The 17,692-nt window shown below is 46.6% G+C and overlaps 1 protein-coding gene across 1 annotated transcript in view; it reads right to left on the bottom strand.

Moving 5' to 3' along the window:
- BAG2 (BAG cochaperone 2) overlaps positions 1 to 13,180 on the bottom strand; it is a 104,536-nt gene extending 91,356 nt beyond the window's left edge. Inside the window, exon 1 of the mRNA XM_086925218.1 lies at positions 12,857 to 13,180. Coding sequence (XP_086781344.1) covers positions 12,857 to 12,981 — 125 coding nt within the window. The 5' untranslated portion in view covers positions 12,982 to 13,180. The remainder of the gene's footprint in view (positions 1 to 12,856) is intronic.
- Positions 13,181 to 17,692: the final 4,512 nt, after the last annotated feature.

Genomic DNA, 17,692 nt, shown 5'->3' with positions numbered 1-17,692 from the left:
TGTGTCGGGTGAGGATCCTGACGCATTCTTGTTATATTTTGAAAGGGCAGCTCGTGCCTCCGGATGGCCTGAAGCCAAGTGGCCTTTCTTCTTAGCCCCTCTCCTAACCAGAGAAGCTCAAGTGGCCTACCAGGTCGCAAACCCTAATGGCCATACACCTTACCAGGAGATAAAAGGGATAATCCTGTACCATATGGGAATGGATGCGGAAGCCTATAGGGTCTGCTTCCGAAAAGAAAAAAGATTCCCTATAGACAACCCGAAAACCCTATATTTTAAGCTAAAGGCCGCTGCTGATAAATGGTTGAGACCACAGAGCCATACAAAGGAAGAAATCATGACTATGAAGTTCCTTGAAGCTCTCCCTTTCCCAATACAAAGATGGCTTAAACAGCATAATAACCTAACAGCAGAACAAGCAGTGGAAATGGCCACTTCATTCTATAGGGCCCAACCTCGCGCTTTACCGTGGGATACAGAAAAAAACACGCGTTCTCATGGATACCCTATGAAATTAGAAAGAAAAACCCCGAAACCAAACCCAGAGCTTAAAAAACCCAGACAACCTCGCCCTGAACCACCACTCTTAAGGAATCCCCAATGCTTCGAGTGCGGGGAGTGGGGACATATCGCCAGAAATTGCACGCAAAAAAAGAGTCAAGAGGAACCAATGGATATTAGCTGTGTCCCGCGTTCCATTCTGTACACAGCAGAGTTTTCATGTAAGTGTAACCATACAGGGAAAACAGCTGAGGGCCCTGCTCGATTCTGGTTGTCGGCAATCTGTGGTTCAACACTCCGTGCTCTTGCCCAAAACAAGATTGACAGGGGAAACCGTACCAATCAGATGTGTGCATGGCGACATTCGTGTCTATCCTCTCCTAATACTCCCTGTATCCTTGCCCGACGGACAAACACTTGAAGTCAAGCTTGGTGTGGTACCTTCTCTCCCAGAACAGATGATCATAGGGCAGGATAATCCCTCATTTCTTCTTATGTTAAAGGATAAGCTACGAGTCCTGAACCCCCAAAGGTAGCAACATCTCTCCCTCCTAACCCAGGCCCCCTGGATTACAGACAGAGGATTTAGATATGCACAAAAAAATTATCCAACCCTTCAACCAGCATGGGATCATGCCACTCAAGCTAACCTTCAGGACAACCCTCCTTATCCTTTATTTCAGATCAAAAACGACCTACTGTACAGGATAGGAAAACCCGGAGACGAATCACAGTTGGTGGTACCCCAAGCCTTTCGGGACCAGGTCCTCGCACATTCGCATCTTTTGGCCGGCCACAGGGGAGCACGAAAGACCATACAGATGCTGCTAAATCACTTCTACTGGCCAGGGATATTTTCCTAGGTTACCCGGTTCTGTCAAGAGTGAAAAGTGTGCCAGAAGAAGAACCCGTATAGGCCCCCAGCGGTTCCCTTGCAACCTCTCCCAGTTGTGGGTAATCCGTTTGAAAGGGTTGGCATGGACCTCATTGGCCCTCTGCCGCGGACCAAGAAAGGCTACCTATATGCCTTGGTCGTGGTGGACTACGCCACAAGATTTCCAGAGGCCTTCCCTTTATGTGCGCCCACAACTTGGAACATCATTGAAAAACTATTGGAACTATTCGCCCAAATAGGTTTTCCCTGTGAGATTCTCACAGGTCAGGGGACCCCATTCGTCTCGAGGGTTGATGAAGGAAGTCTGAAAAAACACTATTTATTTATTTATTTATATATTTATGCAATTTTATATAGCGCGAACTTTACCCGAAGGCGTCAGAGCGCTTTACATAGGATCCAGTTGAAAACATAAGGACTGACGGTTACATGCGTAAAATGATTGCAAATTTTTGCATTACATAAGAACCAGTTGAAAGCATACGGACTTAGGATTACATGCGTTACAAAAAGGTACAAACAGAAAAAAATTGCAAATGTACAAGAGATAGAATCACACAAGGAGGAGATACAAATGGATATACTCTAGGCCTATACTAGTAATATCTCTATCAACATAGGGAGGGGATACACATGGATATACTCTAAAAGTCACCTAGGAGACTAGTCGTTAGAGTTATCTCTATATACATAGGGAAGGGATACACATGGATATACTCTAAGAGTCACATAGGAATGGTGGAGAGCACAACGGTCTACTGGCCAGGGATATTTTCCTAGGTTACCCGGTTCTGTCAAGAGTGAAAAGTGTGCCAGAAGAAGAACCCGTATAGGCCCCCAGCGGTTCCCTTGCAACCTCTCCCAGTTGTGGGTAATCCGTTTGAAAGGGTTGGCATGGACCTCATTGGCCCTCTGCCGCGGACCAAGAAAGGCTACCTATATGCCTTGGTCGTGGTGGACTACGCCACAAGATTTCCAGAGGCCTTCCCTTTATGTGCGCCCACAACTTGGAACATCATTGAAAAACTATTGGAACTATTCGCCCAAATAGGTTTTCCCTGTGAGATTCTCACAGGTCAGGGGACCCCATTCGTCTCGAGGGCTGATGAAGGAAGTCTGAAAAAACACTAGACATTACTCATATAAAAACTTCTGTATACCATCCACAAACAGATTGTTTGTGTGAACGATATAAAGCCACCCTGAAGCTGACATTAAAGAAACTATTGACTGTAGAAGGCTAGGAATGGGACTCACTACTTCCTTTAGCTCTATATGTCATCCGGAGTCAACCCCAAACTAGTCTTGGGTGTTCCCCTTTGCAACTTCTTTATGGGAGGGAACCCCGGAACCTCCTAGGAAGATCCCACAACCGTCTACACAAACTCAGGGAGTTTGCAGATGCCATCTTAGAGAATGTCCAGATAAAGCAACAACTACTCTATAACCGGGGTAGGAAGTAGAGACACCTAGCCGTAGGTGACTGGGTGTTAGTACTCATGCTGTCTGCCCTAACAAAAACAAAAACAGGGTGGCAAGGGCCTTATAAAATAGTGCGAAAGGTGGGTTTGACCTCATATAAAGTACAGGTTACTGCTAAACGCACACAACTATACCACATAAACCTGCTAAATAATAAATGATGGCTCAGTCCCCCTCCCCCCCAAGACATACATACACTTGATCAAGTAACATATCGAGAGACCACTCTACCACAACTAGTCATAAACCCGGAGTTGTCTGACAAACAAAGACAAGCCCTAGAAGAGACCCTCCGGCATTTTGCCCACTTATTTTCTGATCTTCCAGGACGTACAGAGTTGGCAGAACATTCCATACTTACCCTACCAGGGAAGGTATTAAAACAAAAACCCTACCGCGTACCTGTGGCCCGCCAAGAAGCCATACAACAAGAGGTAGAAAGCATGCTCAAACTTGGGATCATAAAACCGTCCCAGAGTGAGTGGTCTTCCCCTATTGTTTTAGTCCAGAAGCCAGATGGGTCTGTCCCTTTTTGCATTGATTTCAGAGCAGTTAATTCCACCTCCAAATGCAATGTATATCCCATTCCACGTGTCGATGAACTGATTGAGAAACTCGGTGAGGCCCAATTCATTACAACTCTTGACCTTACAAAAGGGTATTGGCAGGTGCCTCTTAACCCAGGAGATCAAGAAAAGACAGCCTTTTTGACACCAACGGGCCTATATGAATTTACCGTCTTACCTTTAGGGTTACATGGTGCACCTGCCACCCTTCAAAGGCTTATGAACAAGGTTTTGGCAAAACATCAGGAGTATTCCTCCGCATATCTTGATGACAAGCAGCCTGATTCATCAAGGTGAGTATTTGCTATTCCTTAATAGCGATTATTAAGGAATCGCTATTAAGGAATAGCAAAATGCTATTCACCAAGAAATCGCTAAATAAATAGCGATTTCTAATTATTCCTTAATTGCGATTAGCAAATTGCTAATCGCAATTAAGGAATATGTCCCCATTCATTCCTATGGGCCCAAAGGCCCATAGGAATGAATGGGAAGACATTTCAATGTGCGAATCGCAATTAGCGATTTGCATATTGAAATTGCGATTTCAAGGGTGCAGGGGTGTCCAAAGGACACCCTGTAGCACCCCTGAAATGTATGCTACATTGGTGTTGCGCACACACATGTCCTAAGGACATGTGTGTGTGTAACATGAAACTTAGAAAAATGCATTTAAATGCATTTTTCTAAGTTTCCGCTATTTACCACGAGGTTTGACCTCGCGGTAAATAGCGGGAAATTTTTGCGAATTCGCAATTTAAAAATGTTTCAAGAATAGCATTTAAGGAATCTCTAATAGAGATTCCTTAAATGCTATTCCTCGCAAATATGCGAATTCTTAAATAGCGATTTTTGCATTTGGGATGATGAATCCCAAATGCAAAAATACCGCTCGCAAAGGGCCAGATTCTCTGAATCTGGCCCTTTGCGACCGGATTTAACAATGATGAATCAGGCTGATAGTCATCTATAGCCCCACTTAGGATATGCACCTTCAACATTGCGAACAGGTCTTACGAGCCCTTCAGGGAGCGTGACTCCACATCAATGCCAAGAAATCCAGAGAGTGTTTCAGGAAAGTAAAATACCTAGGGTTCCTACTGGGAAACGGACTAATTGAACCACATACTGAAAAGATAAAAGCTATAACAGAAGCCCCATTTCCAGCCACAAAAAAAGAAGTCAGAGCATTTTAGGCCTCCTTGGCTTCTACCGGTGTTTCATCCCCCAGTACTCAGAACTAGCCTCTTCCCTCACAGATTTGCTCCAAAACAGGGTTAGACCCAAAGACCTCCAACATCCCCCCCAAGAGGCCAAGAAAGCTTTCCTTGCCCTAAAAGTTGCAATCATCTCAGCTCCAGTACTACGCTCACCGGAATTTTCCAAACCCTTTGTGTTACACACGGATGCCTCCAATCACGGGCTAGGAGCTGTCCTATCACAAGTTTCTCCTGAAGGTACAGATCACCCAATTCTCTTCCTCAGTCGCAAACTCTACCCCAGGGAACTGAAATATCCAATCATTGAGAAGGAGTGTCTTGCGATCAAGTGGGCAGTGGAAATACCCAGTTATTACTTAAAGGGCACACACTTTCTCCTATACACTTACCATGCCCCCCTGCCCCTGGATGAGTCGCAACAAGGGGAACAACCCACGGGTTCTCCGTTGGTTTCTTTCCCTTCAGCCCTTCTCATTTGAAGTTATCCATCAGAAAGGTATAGACAATGGAAATGTAGACTTCCTTTCTCGTCTCCCACTGTTCCCCGATCGTGAACAGACTGGGGTGGGGGTGTGTGACAACGAAGGAGAAACAACCGAATGGAATGCACCAAGAGCCGAACACTTTCCCGCTCACCTTTCTCCTTGTCCGCTTCTTTATTTTCAGGAGATACAGACGGGACAATGGCCCTTTAATCCAGACTCTGTTCCACGTCACGTGACGGAATAAGGTGACGCCTTAGAGTTCAAAAACAACGAACCTGAGGACGACGCGCGTCTGGCCTACAATTCCCACAGTCCTTTGTGTGTAGTGAATAAAAATTATCCCTTACTATATCTATAACGGTGTCTCTGAGTCTGCTTCTCCACTACGGTACATAGTATTATCTACTTGTGTTCACCAATCTGAAACCCACTGGACTCTATGCACAGTGTACTTCTTTGTAGTGCACTACATAGAGAGCCAGCTTCTTACACACACACCAATAAACAAGTTAGTTTTACTGGCTTCAAATACATGTTATTGAGGTTTGATGTGGACGTACAATAATTACGATGCCAAAATAGCATTTGTGTTCCATGTAGTACACCGATTTAATTGTTTTTTGTTATAGTTGGATTAAACCTAATACCTTGTATCTCCTGCAACCATTTCTGTGTATGGTGTTCTTGGTGGAAACAACAGGACTCCAAGACACTACTGCACACATGAGCTTACTACCCATGGTACTGCCATGACTGACTGTTGCTCAGCTTAACTAAATTCCTTTGCACAGTTTTGCCTGGTAGGCAGAATAGATTGGAACATATGTCACTGTGGTGTGCATCCCTGTTCTGTCCTTGACAGCCATAATCCTCCAGTTGTTCAGAAATGTAATGTTAGACAATTTACTAGGCACATTTGATGCGTGTGAAAATATGTGTGGTCTGCGAACAAATATCCGGGTATTTTTTTTCTCTCTAGAGCGTCTGTGTCTCTAATCCCGAGACTTATATTGTGTACCTCCAGAGACCAAGGTAAATATGCAGCTCGTAATCGTCCAAGTTCCATCACACATTTTTGTTAACATAAGATACAACACTAGCGGCCCGATTCATGAAAGACCCGTTTTGCGAGTCTGAAATAGCGATTCATAAGGAATCGCTATTACAGACTCGCAAAACGGGATTCATGTAGGAATCGCAAAATTAAATGCGATTCCTACAGATTCCTTATTTGCGATTAGCAAATTGCTAATCGCAAATAAGGAATAACTCCCCATTCATTCCTATGGGCCAAAAGGCCCATAGGAATGAATGGGGAGTATTCCTTATTTGCGATTAGCAATTTACTAATCGCAAATAAGATAGCGATTTGAAGGGTGCCAGGGGTGTCCAAAGGACACCCTGTAGCACCCCTTAAATGCGCATTTCAACAGGTGTTGCGCACACACATGTCCCAAGGACATGTGTGTGTGTAACACGCAACTTAGAAAAATGCTTTTAAAAGCATTTTTCTAAATTTTGGCTATTTACCACGAGGTTTGACCTCGCGGTAAATAGCGGCCGAAATTTGCGATTTCGCAATTTTAAAATGTTTCAAGAATAGCATTTAAGAAATCTCTAATAGATATCCCTTAAATGCTATTCCTCGCAAATTTGCGAGTTTCTAAATAGCGGTTTTTGCATTTGGGATGATAAATCCCAAATGCAAAAATTTCATTCGCAAAGGGCCAGATTCTCAGAATCTGGCCCTTTGCGAGCGCAAATATGATTGATGAATCAGGCTGTACGCGTCTTATGATATTAGACTGCCAGGACAAAAAGACTATGATATTTTGCTTCCGGGTCCTCTTAGAAGAACGAAAAAGGCTTATGCTTGTTCTTTTATTTTAGCTTGATTTCTGATCAGTACAAGGTTGAAAGGACTACATATCACTCTGCGCTCAAGAACTTACTTTTAAAATGACGCACAAAGGAGCCAGACACTGTCAGGCCCACTCGGCCACTCCTGCATCGGCCAGACAAACCAGTCACTCCAAACCTGCAGTCTGTATTGTTGACTAAGAAGAAAACACCTCAGAGTGCCTAATTCATGCACTTGGAACCCTCTGCCATTTTCCATGTGCCTGTCCAGGCTATTCTGCTGACACGGCCTTTGTGTATGATCATGCCACTCACAGTGGGGTAGTCTCCAGCCAAGTGCACCCACAACAGAGTCACAAAGAGGTGTGAAATTTTAACACCTGGATTTATACTGCCACACCAGCGATCAGGAAAATAGACAAATGCCTGACGGCACATAAAAAACCCTTGTAGCTCGGAACAATAGATGATCCCACTGTTCACCCCTGCCATATACCAAGTGTTGGTGCTACAGGAAGACTTAACAGCAGCCTTTCTCAATGAACTGGCATAACTTAATATCTATAGGGGGCCTATCTCCTCTGTCCCCACTTCAGTGTCTATGTCTCCTCCCTCTAGCTTCAGGAATGTCTGCAATACACTTCCACAGTCTGAGAAAATAACCTTACCCCATCTTATGCACATGGGTAGGGAGAGGGTCTTACAAAATGCAATCTAATAAATCAATCAGTATGTTTTAAGTGTGACTACTCACCCATTAGGGTCTCAAGGCGCTCCATTACTCAAGGCCTCCATTACTCTGTTTTACTTACCCATGCAATTAATGTACCACATAGTATCATAACGAAACTTGAGGGGACCCTCTGTAAAGTACATGGAGCGGGCCCCCATTGCTCTGGACCCAGCCAGGAGCTCTCATGCTAGTGGCCCACTACCCATGCACAGAGCCAATGGGGGCCCCTTGGGGCCGTGGGGGCTGCAGGGGCTATTGTTACATCACGGGTACCACACTGGCCACAAACATGTAACACATACACTAAGGATGTTGATACTAGGTACCTTTTGATCTACATGTACTCTGCTGTATGAAAGACGTTGCAGCCTGGATGAGCAACAGTTGCCTAAAACTGAACGCAGAAAAGAAAGAGGTCCTCGTCCTTGGACTCTACCCCACTGCATGGAACAGCTCCTGGTGGCCACACACCCTCAGAAACTCAACCAGCCCGACGAGCCATGCCCTGGAACCTCATGCAAAAACAACAATTGATGGACAGAATGCAGAACAATGTCATACATTCACCCCAGTACAGAGTTCTGGGCCTGCATTCATCGTTTTTTTGCACTCCACACCACCCCAGTTCAGACATGGCCATATGCAAATCAGCCTTGACCCTGTGCCTCATGGGAACAGTCCAGCCCAAACTGCCAAGCCATGTCTTCCCTGGACCAGAATCAAGCATCCTAGGACCAGTTTCTCGCTATCAGCAGTCTTCAGCCAGGATAGCTTGACTCCAGTGGTGTGGAGAGCACGAGACTCACGTCTGAGCATACCCTTCCCACTTGGGGTGACAAATGCAAAAACAACAATTGATGGACAGAATGCAGAACAATGTCATACATTCACCCCAGTACAAAGATCTGGGCCTAAATCCATCGGTTTTTTGCACTCCACACCACTCCAGTTCAGACATGGCCATATGCGAACAAGCCTTGACCCTGTGCCTCATGGGGACAGTCCAGCCCGAACTGCCAAGCCATGTCTTCCCTGGACCGGAATCAAGCATCCTAGGATGACCCAACACATGACCCAACGAGACCTCCACTGGCTCCCCATCGAGAAGGAAATAATCTTCAAGCTACTCACCCAGGCCTACAAATCCCTCCACAACATTTGACCCAAAAACCTCAATGAAAGAATCTCTTTCCTCGCACCCAAAAGAAACCTCCGCTCTGCCGATCTCGCCCTAGTTATGACCCCAAGCATCCGCAGAAACAGAGCCGGGGGGGGGGGAAAGCCTTCTCCTACGTCGCAGCCATAGCCTGGAACGAACTCCCTGTCAACATGAGACGCTCCCCTACCCGACACACCTTCAGGAAGACCTGGATTATTGGCTGACCAAGAGCTGGCCCCTGCGCCTTTAGACCCTCACATGTGAGCAACGCGCTTTATAAGCCCCCGATTGATTGATTGTGCTAGAGTAACAACCTAGAATGGGTGAGGCAACAAAACAAGTTATAAATCTGAATGTGTATCTCTGAGCTGCTCTCGGCAAGTGCCAAATAAATCATTTTAGTGAACAAGAACCACCCAGTAATACATACTAGTGAGTGAAGATCATTAATGAAACTTTCCTTTTTCTGCACCACTTTAGCTTGTGCAGCACATACAGACCCTGTACCAAGGTTAGGATACACCAGTCTGTGCTGCAAACGGCTTCCATGGACTTGCAATGCAGTAGGCTGGGGCTTTTAATGTTTACATGATCTGTGCACGTGGACTTTAAATGTAAGCTGTCAGCACGGTCATGGCGCACTATACATAAAATACTGTTAATGTCTCCTAAGGTGACCAACCGTCCGTAAATTTCACGGACCGTCCGTTATTTGGACCTCACGTCCGTTGTCCGTGAGGATCCCTTTTAAGGACGCCTTTTGTCCGTAATTTGGGGTATTGCAGGAAGCGGCGCTGTTCCCTGCATGAAGCCTCATCTCCCTGATGGGGCGCCTCGCGCTCCTCCTCGGAGCACAAGTAACCTCCACCCGCCCATTGTCTTTCTGTCTGCGGCTGATTGTCACATACAGAATGACAATGGGCCAGTTTGGAGAGTTACTCACTGCATGCGGTGGCCTCCTCCTGCCATGAGCTGGGGCAGAAGGAAGTAATGTGCAAACAAGCCAATGCTGCTACAGAATCCAGTTCATTCAAAGAAGCTGGTGAAACAAGTTGAAAAGAAGGGGCCAGAGTTCTTTCAGTCTCATCATTTTAGAAAAGTGCAGTTTCAATATTATATTCACCAAAGCCATGGTTGCTGCATTTTTAGTTCATGCAACTAACAACCATTGACAAAGCCAATAGTTCTGGCTTGTTGTAGGTGTAATTTTATTTGTATTATATATCTGGATACAATGACAGTCGAGGTATCATAGCAGTCGGGCGGAACACTATGTTAAGCAGAGATTTTTAGCTTAGGTGTTTTAAGTCATGTTCTTAATTACATCAAACACCCCCTTTTGAGAGCCCCCCTTTTTCATCCTGATTAAAGCCCTGGAACCAACACCATGTCACAGACACCTCATGGCATGTATGGCCCTGTGCATCATGCATGACTCATGCCTTCTACTTTTTCAGATTGCCTATGTGCAGTGGGCATAGTTAACCTGCCTCCCACCCCACTCCTTGCTTTATAAACTAAAGCAAGGGTGAAATTCTTGATGGGCCTCTTCTGTCTGCAATCCTGCAGCCAAAGTCTCAGCTCATAATTAATATGAACATGTGGGCGAGTTAGTGAGTGAAGGGATGGCTGGATGGATTAGTGAATTGTGAATGGATTAATGAAAGGGCGAATAGATGGATAATGAGTAAAAGGATGGATTGATGAGTGAAAGGGTGGATGATCGGTGAGTGAATAGGTGGATGGATGAGAAAAAAGGTAAATAGATGAATGTATGGGTCGAAGGGTAAATGGATGGGTAAAAGGGTGGATGGATGAGTGAAAGGATGGATGATGGGCGAGTGAATGGGTGGATGGATGAGTGAAATGATAGATGAGTGATAGGGTCAATGGATGGATTCGTGAGTGGATGAGTAGAAGGATGGGTGGATGGGTGGAAGGAAGGATGGCTAAGCGAAAAGATCAATGGAGAAAGAAAGGGAGGATGGATAGACAACTGAAAAGGTGAATGGGTGGAAGGATGCTTGACTGGGTGGATGGATGAGTAAGTAAAAGGATGGCTGGATGGGTAAAAGGGTAAATGGCTGGATGGATGAGTGGATGGTTGGGTGGAAGAGTGGATGAATGAGTTTACGGATGGATAGGGTGAAAGGGTCACTGGTTAGAGCAGGCAGACCCTGAAGCAGAGGTCAGACCTGGGACCAGGGTTCAATTCCCGACGTGGCAGGGTCTTGAGCTCAAATGTCCATGGACTCGATAATTCTCGCTTCGGTGCCTGACCTAATCATGGGTTCACACTCTGCAACTCTGGGCATTAAGCTTGCTTAATCTCCACAACGGCCCCCCGCGGCGGGATGCCTGGCTTTTCACCTTGGGGATGCCCTGTAGGGGCTATCTCACAGGGAAAAGCCAGGATGGGTTCCTAAGGCAAGCGCGGAGATACCCCTTCGGGGGTCGATTCTGGCGCTATATAAGAAACATAATAATAATAATAATAATAATAATAATAAAAGTGTGGATGTAGGGATGGATGAGTGAAATGATGGATGGAAGGATACATGATTGATAGGTTTGCAAATGGATGAATATCTTTGGATATAGATGGGATTACTTAAATACTATTACGCGACCTCCTTTGATGTCTGTAAAACGTACCTTTTGTACCGAAGTTTTGTCCTGTATTTTGACCTCCTGTCCTGAATTTTTGTCCTGAATTTTGACCCTTTGTCCTGAATTTTTACCCTCAGCGTCCTGAATTTGCACCCATGCCAGTTGGTCACCCTAATGTCTCCAGCTTTCTTCCTCAGAATGATGGATATCTCAGCGAGTCTCAGCACACTCTACTCTTTAAACCCTTCACGATTAATTCCTCTCCTTTCTTTCTCCACGCCTTCCATCCTCTGCATGCCGTTTAGTACCTACCGCCTCCTCTCATTGGCATGCCTGTCTACCTTAATGGTGCTTGTTGTATTTCTGCACCTGGCTCACGCTTTATTTCATAGATGTTAATCTATCCTTCATACCACTCTGCCCAACCCCTGCAACTAACAATACCTAACCTCGGCCAGACCATTTATCTCACCAACTATTTGTCTGGAACCACCCAGCCCCAACTAATGATCCCATCAAATTAGAATCACGCAAACGTAACATCTACTCCAGCAACAACAAAACGAGGTACTGCCATATTAGACTGCGTTTCGGAAACAGGAGGTTCCTAACTTTCTTCACCAAGCCTAGACTTTCAACACCTGCTTCACTAAATCTATTTATATTTGGCAAGCTCGTGCGCTCAGCTCAGCTGGCCGGCCTCCTCAGTTGTGCTTTTCAATCACACTGGAATTCTCCAGAAAACAGTGAGTACAAACCGAGCCCCCTCTCTGGACACCACCCACGTCGCTCACAGGCACCGGGGGCTCACGCCGGTCGCCCCGACAGTGCGTGGACCAAAAGGGCTGGGTCTAAATCTGAATTACACTTCAGCGTCCCGAGCCAGTGGTGCGGCACAGCTGTCTGTAACAGCTGTTGAGCCGGCACTGCATGCATCGGTAATAATCCCAGTTAATCACACCACACACATTTCTAATACGCATTCGGTCAATTATGTCTGTCAGGCGCCAATTTCTTGGAAAATAATTTATTTTCGGACTGATGCTGCCACCTGCCAGTTTAATATATACAATGGTTATTATTTGATATGCGCTGTTTTGTTCTCGGTGTTACTTAATGGGTGGACTCCGAGTGCTCTCAAATTGTGCGGCTAAGAGTGAAAGGAAAGTGACAAAAGAAGATACAACCCAAGTAATCACGGTAATCAGTAAATGCTATTTTCACTCTAATTTGTAACGTGGAAGCAAGCCTCACCCCACTGGGCTGCAGAGCCCGGTCCCATACAGCCCCACGCGTGGCCTCTGCCCGCAGATGCAATGACTGGAGGAGAACAGAGAGCCCTTACCTGATCTCGAGCTCGTCTAAGGCCTCCAGCAGGTGACTAGAGCGCACGGCCATGGACGTCGACCTGGCGAACTTGCCCCCGTTGTGCCCCTCCGTGGCCTTGGCGTGGATCTTTGCCTGGGCCATTCTGCCTGATGCCTCGTACGGTGCGATGGGAGAGCTCAGCCGCCCGGCAGCTGAAGAGTACTGAGATTATACCCACGACACAACACGGCTGCGAGACGGCTTTCCTGCGCTTTCTGGTGGTTTCTCCCCTCCTCCTGCGCTTCCCCGGCTGCTCCTGGAACAGACGAATGCTGACAGATGAAACATTTCCTAAGAAGGGCAGAGGCCTGGCCCTCCCCTTCCACGCTCTCCTGCTGCGGCCCGCACGGGCTGGAGAGCAGAGATTACATACAGCTGGGGCGGGTGGCAGGCACGGGCACTCGCTGATATGTGTGCAGTGGGGCGCTGCAGGCTTCTGCCGTCACAGCCCCCCACCCAGGCTGTGACTGTCCGCACCACCCATAGAGAGTTAGCAAGGCGACTGCAGACAACTGGAGACGATAATAAACGGTTATGCCTACAATTTTCTCGAATCTTGCGATTGGGTGAAATGTGAAATAACCAGGCCTGTGCTGTATTTGGACTGGTATGCAGATTCACATTTGCAAAACATAAACAAAGCCTCACTAATACAGTGTCAATATCCTAACATTTCCCCACCCTTAAGCATTCTCCACAATTAAAAAATTCCCAAAAAAATTCTTCTAACAAACCATCCTCACCATCCCCTTTTTTTCATCCACTGCCTTAATCCTGCCTCAATCATCGCTCCCATGTGTTCCCTCTGCCCGAACCTATTATGCAATGTCCCCAACCCTTCCTGCCTGTCTAGAGCTCCTCAATTTCTTCCAAATGTCCAAGCGACAAATACTGTTTCTCCAGTATTAGGGGTGTCTTTCATAGATTCACATGCTTGAATATTCCCCGTCGTCGAAGTGGGAGTCCCACGGTAAATAAAATAGCAATAATGCTAATATATATATATATATGTAATATCATAATACATAATAAAACAGATAAAATATATACTGAAAAACCTCAACAAAGGTTCCTACATAGGAATGCATTAGAGAGAAAAAAAATCATTTGCAACATATCAGTGTCATTATGTTAGTCCAAACTGCAGCCAATCAGGCTCAAGCACTCTCTAGAACCTTCTCCTCAGAAGCTCAAGCCCTCAGATTTTCTACCACACGTCGTGTGAAGGGAGTCTCCCTGAGCTCTGCTCAGTTTTTCTTCATATCTACTCTTCTACTCAGTGTTTTCTCAAGATGTCAAGTAAGAAGTTTTTATTTAGACCTTGCTCTTCCTGTGGGAAACTACGTTTGTTTGAGAAGGACCCCCACCAAAAGTGTATTTACTGCTTATATCCAGAACACAAGGTGGCTGACTGTAAGTTCTGTAGAACTTTCCCTCCTAAAACCCTCAGAGACAGGGAGGGTCGTCTTCTGTTATGGCTGAAGCGCCTTCAAGATAAGGACGCAGTTTTATCAGACGCAGAAAGTTTCCAGTCAGGTCCTTCTTCTGTGGCTTCCAAGCGTGGCAGTGTTCAGGAGTTACCATCTCCTTTACTAAAGAAGAAAAAGCTGGCCTTGACTGTAGCTCCAGTAAAACCTACTGCTACTATGACTGCTGTGTCTACGCCCACGAGACCTGGCTCTCAGGCGTCTTTTCCAGCCTCTATAAGTGTTATCACACTTATGATAGCGCGGTCGTCGACGGGCTCGTCGACGACCATTCCATCGACGAGATTGGCTACTGTGGCTTCATCGACGACTACTGTCACAACGACGTCGGCGTCGTCGTCGTCGGCAAGGTTTTCGTCGACGGCTTTCACGACTACGAAAGCCTCTACCTCTTCAGTCTCGTCGACGATCTCTATTATATCGTCGACGAAGAAGCCAACGTCGACGAAGAAGTCATCGTCGACGATTCCGTCGACGTCGAAGACTCCGTCGACGAAGACACCGTCGACGTCGAAGACCCCGCCGACGTCGAAGACCCCGTCGACGACCCCGTCGACGTCGAAAACACCGTCGACGTCGAGGACCAAGTCGACCAGCTCGTCGACGACAGCTTCGTCGACGGCGAAGTTTTCATCCAAGGATTCGACAACGATCCCGTCGACGATAACAACGTCGACGGTAGTATCAAAGCCTTCAATGTCGACGAATACATCCAAGACATCACCGTCTCCGACGACTGTTTCAAAATCATCATCGTCAACGTTACCATTACCGTCAGGATCACAGCCACAGGACGCTAAATCCACTTCAGGTTCACTTTCCTTCGCCAATATGCCCTTAGTGCCCTTGGACATCTCAGTCCCTGCAGTCGTTACGGAATCTTCTGTCAGCAATGTGGAGGATTCTGCTCTCCACCTGCCAACTCATACTCTACAGCCACCTTCTCCATTATTCGTATCGGACCATGAAACGGAATCCGTTCCGGACGAAACTGTTTATGGTGATGCTCAGAGTCCATCGGATTTGATAATCAAATGTCAGGACACTTGTTCTGAAGAGGAAGAGGATGAGGCTGTAGACCAGCACGAAGAACAATATGTGCAGGTTCCTATGGCGACTTTTCCAGTATCGCTATTTTCCAACCTCCAACATATGTTGGATGATTACAATAGAAGATTTCCGCCTACCCCCCAGGGTACTCCGGGACATGTTACCTCTGACGCCGCAATATCTTTTCAGCCTCAGCAAACTCCTCCTAGGCAGGCTGCTCCATCAGAAGATCCACGTACAGCTATCCCCACTAATTCACAACAAGATGTGAATGATGAGTCGGAGCCGGAAAGAGAGGAAGGGGAGGTTAATCAGGATACAGATGATGAACAAGATCCATATATGGCGGAATTCGATGACTATCGAATACAGACACCCTCGCCACAACAGGGCGATTCCAGTGATTCACCTCCGGTTGACATCGCTAGCTTCCATAAATTGATGGATAAAGCGGCAGACCGCTTCAAATTACCTAGAGTGCAGCGAGAGGAAGACTGTTTCCTTTATGATTTTAAGAACCAGCCTTATAAGCAAGTCCATACCATACCAATCATCGAGTTTGTTTGGAAGGAGGGACTGAAAATCATGCAGGCTCCAAACTCCTTGCCTGCTCAAATACCTCGATTGGAAAAGAAATGTAAGGCCCCAACGGGCTCGCCTGCATGTTTACTCTCGCATCCTAAGCCAGACTCCGTAGTGACTCAGGCAGCGCAATGTCGTGCGCGCAACCCGGCAGCTCCTATCACTTCCCCTCCTGATAGAGAGGGTCGACGTTTGGATGCAATTGGGAAAAAGTTTTCGTCCATGGCGTCTACTTCAGCCCGTGCCGCTAATGCTCTGGCCATTTTAGGTCGTTTCGACCGTCAAATGTGGTCAGACATTTCCGCGCTGATTGTGCTACTTCCGGAAACATCCAGAGCGGAAGCGCACCAGATCCTTCAGGATGGGCAAAGAGCTTCGGAAGAAATAATTGACTGTGCTGTGGGCGTCGCGGGTACTGCCTTCCGTATTCTTGCCAGTGCTGCGGCGCTCCGACGCCAGGGTTGGCTGAAATCCACGTCGTTCCGGCAAGAGGTCCAGTCAAAAATACTTGACATGCCGTATGACGGAGAAGCTTTGTTTGGTTCTCACATCGATGAATCATTAGAGACCATAAAGAAAGATACCGACACGGCAAAGTCGCTTGGGTCCTTACAGTTCAAGAAGCAGCCTTTTCGTGGGGCGCGTGGACGGGGCACCTCGTCCATTTTTCACGAGGAGGACAATCACAGTACCGCCAGTACAATCAGGGAAACCAGCGTTACTCAAATCAGCAATCTTCTCGTCAGCAACACTCCAAGTCCTATAGAGGAAAGTCTAATTATAGAGGATCCAACAACAACAACAAACGTCAATGACTTTCGAGTTCAGCAGAATGTTGGAGGGCGAATCTCGCAGTTTTACTCCCAGTGGTCTCTAATAACATCAGACCAATGGGTTTTGGACATTGTGCGCAAGGGTCACGCCTTGGAGTTCACATAGATTCCTCCACATTCTCCGCCTTCGGGCCCGCCACCTCCCCATCTAGAGGAACTGCAACATCAAGTTCTTCTTTTGTTAACAAAGGGTGCAGTCGAAGTGGTTCCTGTATCTCAGCGAGGGAAAGGTTTCTATTCAAGGTTTTTCCTCATTCTAAAGAAGACGGGGGAGTGGAGTCCCATTATGGACTTGAGAGCTCTCAATCTATTCCTCAAACAACAATCTTTCCGCATGTTGACGTTATCGGAAGTTTCGCGACTTCTCTGCAGCGGAGATTTCTTAACGACAATAGACCTGCAAGACGCCTATTTTCATGTGCCAATTATCCTTCGACATCGGCAATACTTGAGGTTCAAGGTGGGTCACGTTCACTATCAGTTCAAAGTCCTACCTTTTGGCCTCCGATCAGCTCCTCGTGTTTTCACGAAGGTTCTGGCTCCAGTCATGGCTCATCTGCGTCTTCAGGGAGTTCAGATATTTCCTTACCTGGACGATTGTCTTCTGAAATCCCAATCCTCGCTACAGTTGGCTCACGACACACGTTTGTGCCAAAACCTGTTCAAGTCTCTAGGGTTGACCATCAATGTGGAAAAGTCACACTTCACACCTCTGTGGAAAAGGAACTTCCTCGGAGCAATCCTAGACACAGACGTGTCAAAAGCGTTCGTCTCCATCGCACGGCGACAGAAGATAGTTCGTCTGGTCTCACTCATCAGGTCAAAGCAGTCAGTTTCTGTGCGAATGTTAAAGTCGTTTCT

This window comes from Lissotriton vulgaris, chromosome 6 (genome assembly GCF_964263255.1).
Source record: "Lissotriton vulgaris chromosome 6, aLisVul1.2, whole genome shotgun sequence".
In the NCBI taxonomy this organism is placed as follows: domain Eukaryota; kingdom Metazoa; phylum Chordata; class Amphibia; order Caudata; family Salamandridae; genus Lissotriton; species Lissotriton vulgaris.
This window is presented reverse-complemented; position numbering and strand designations above follow the sequence as displayed.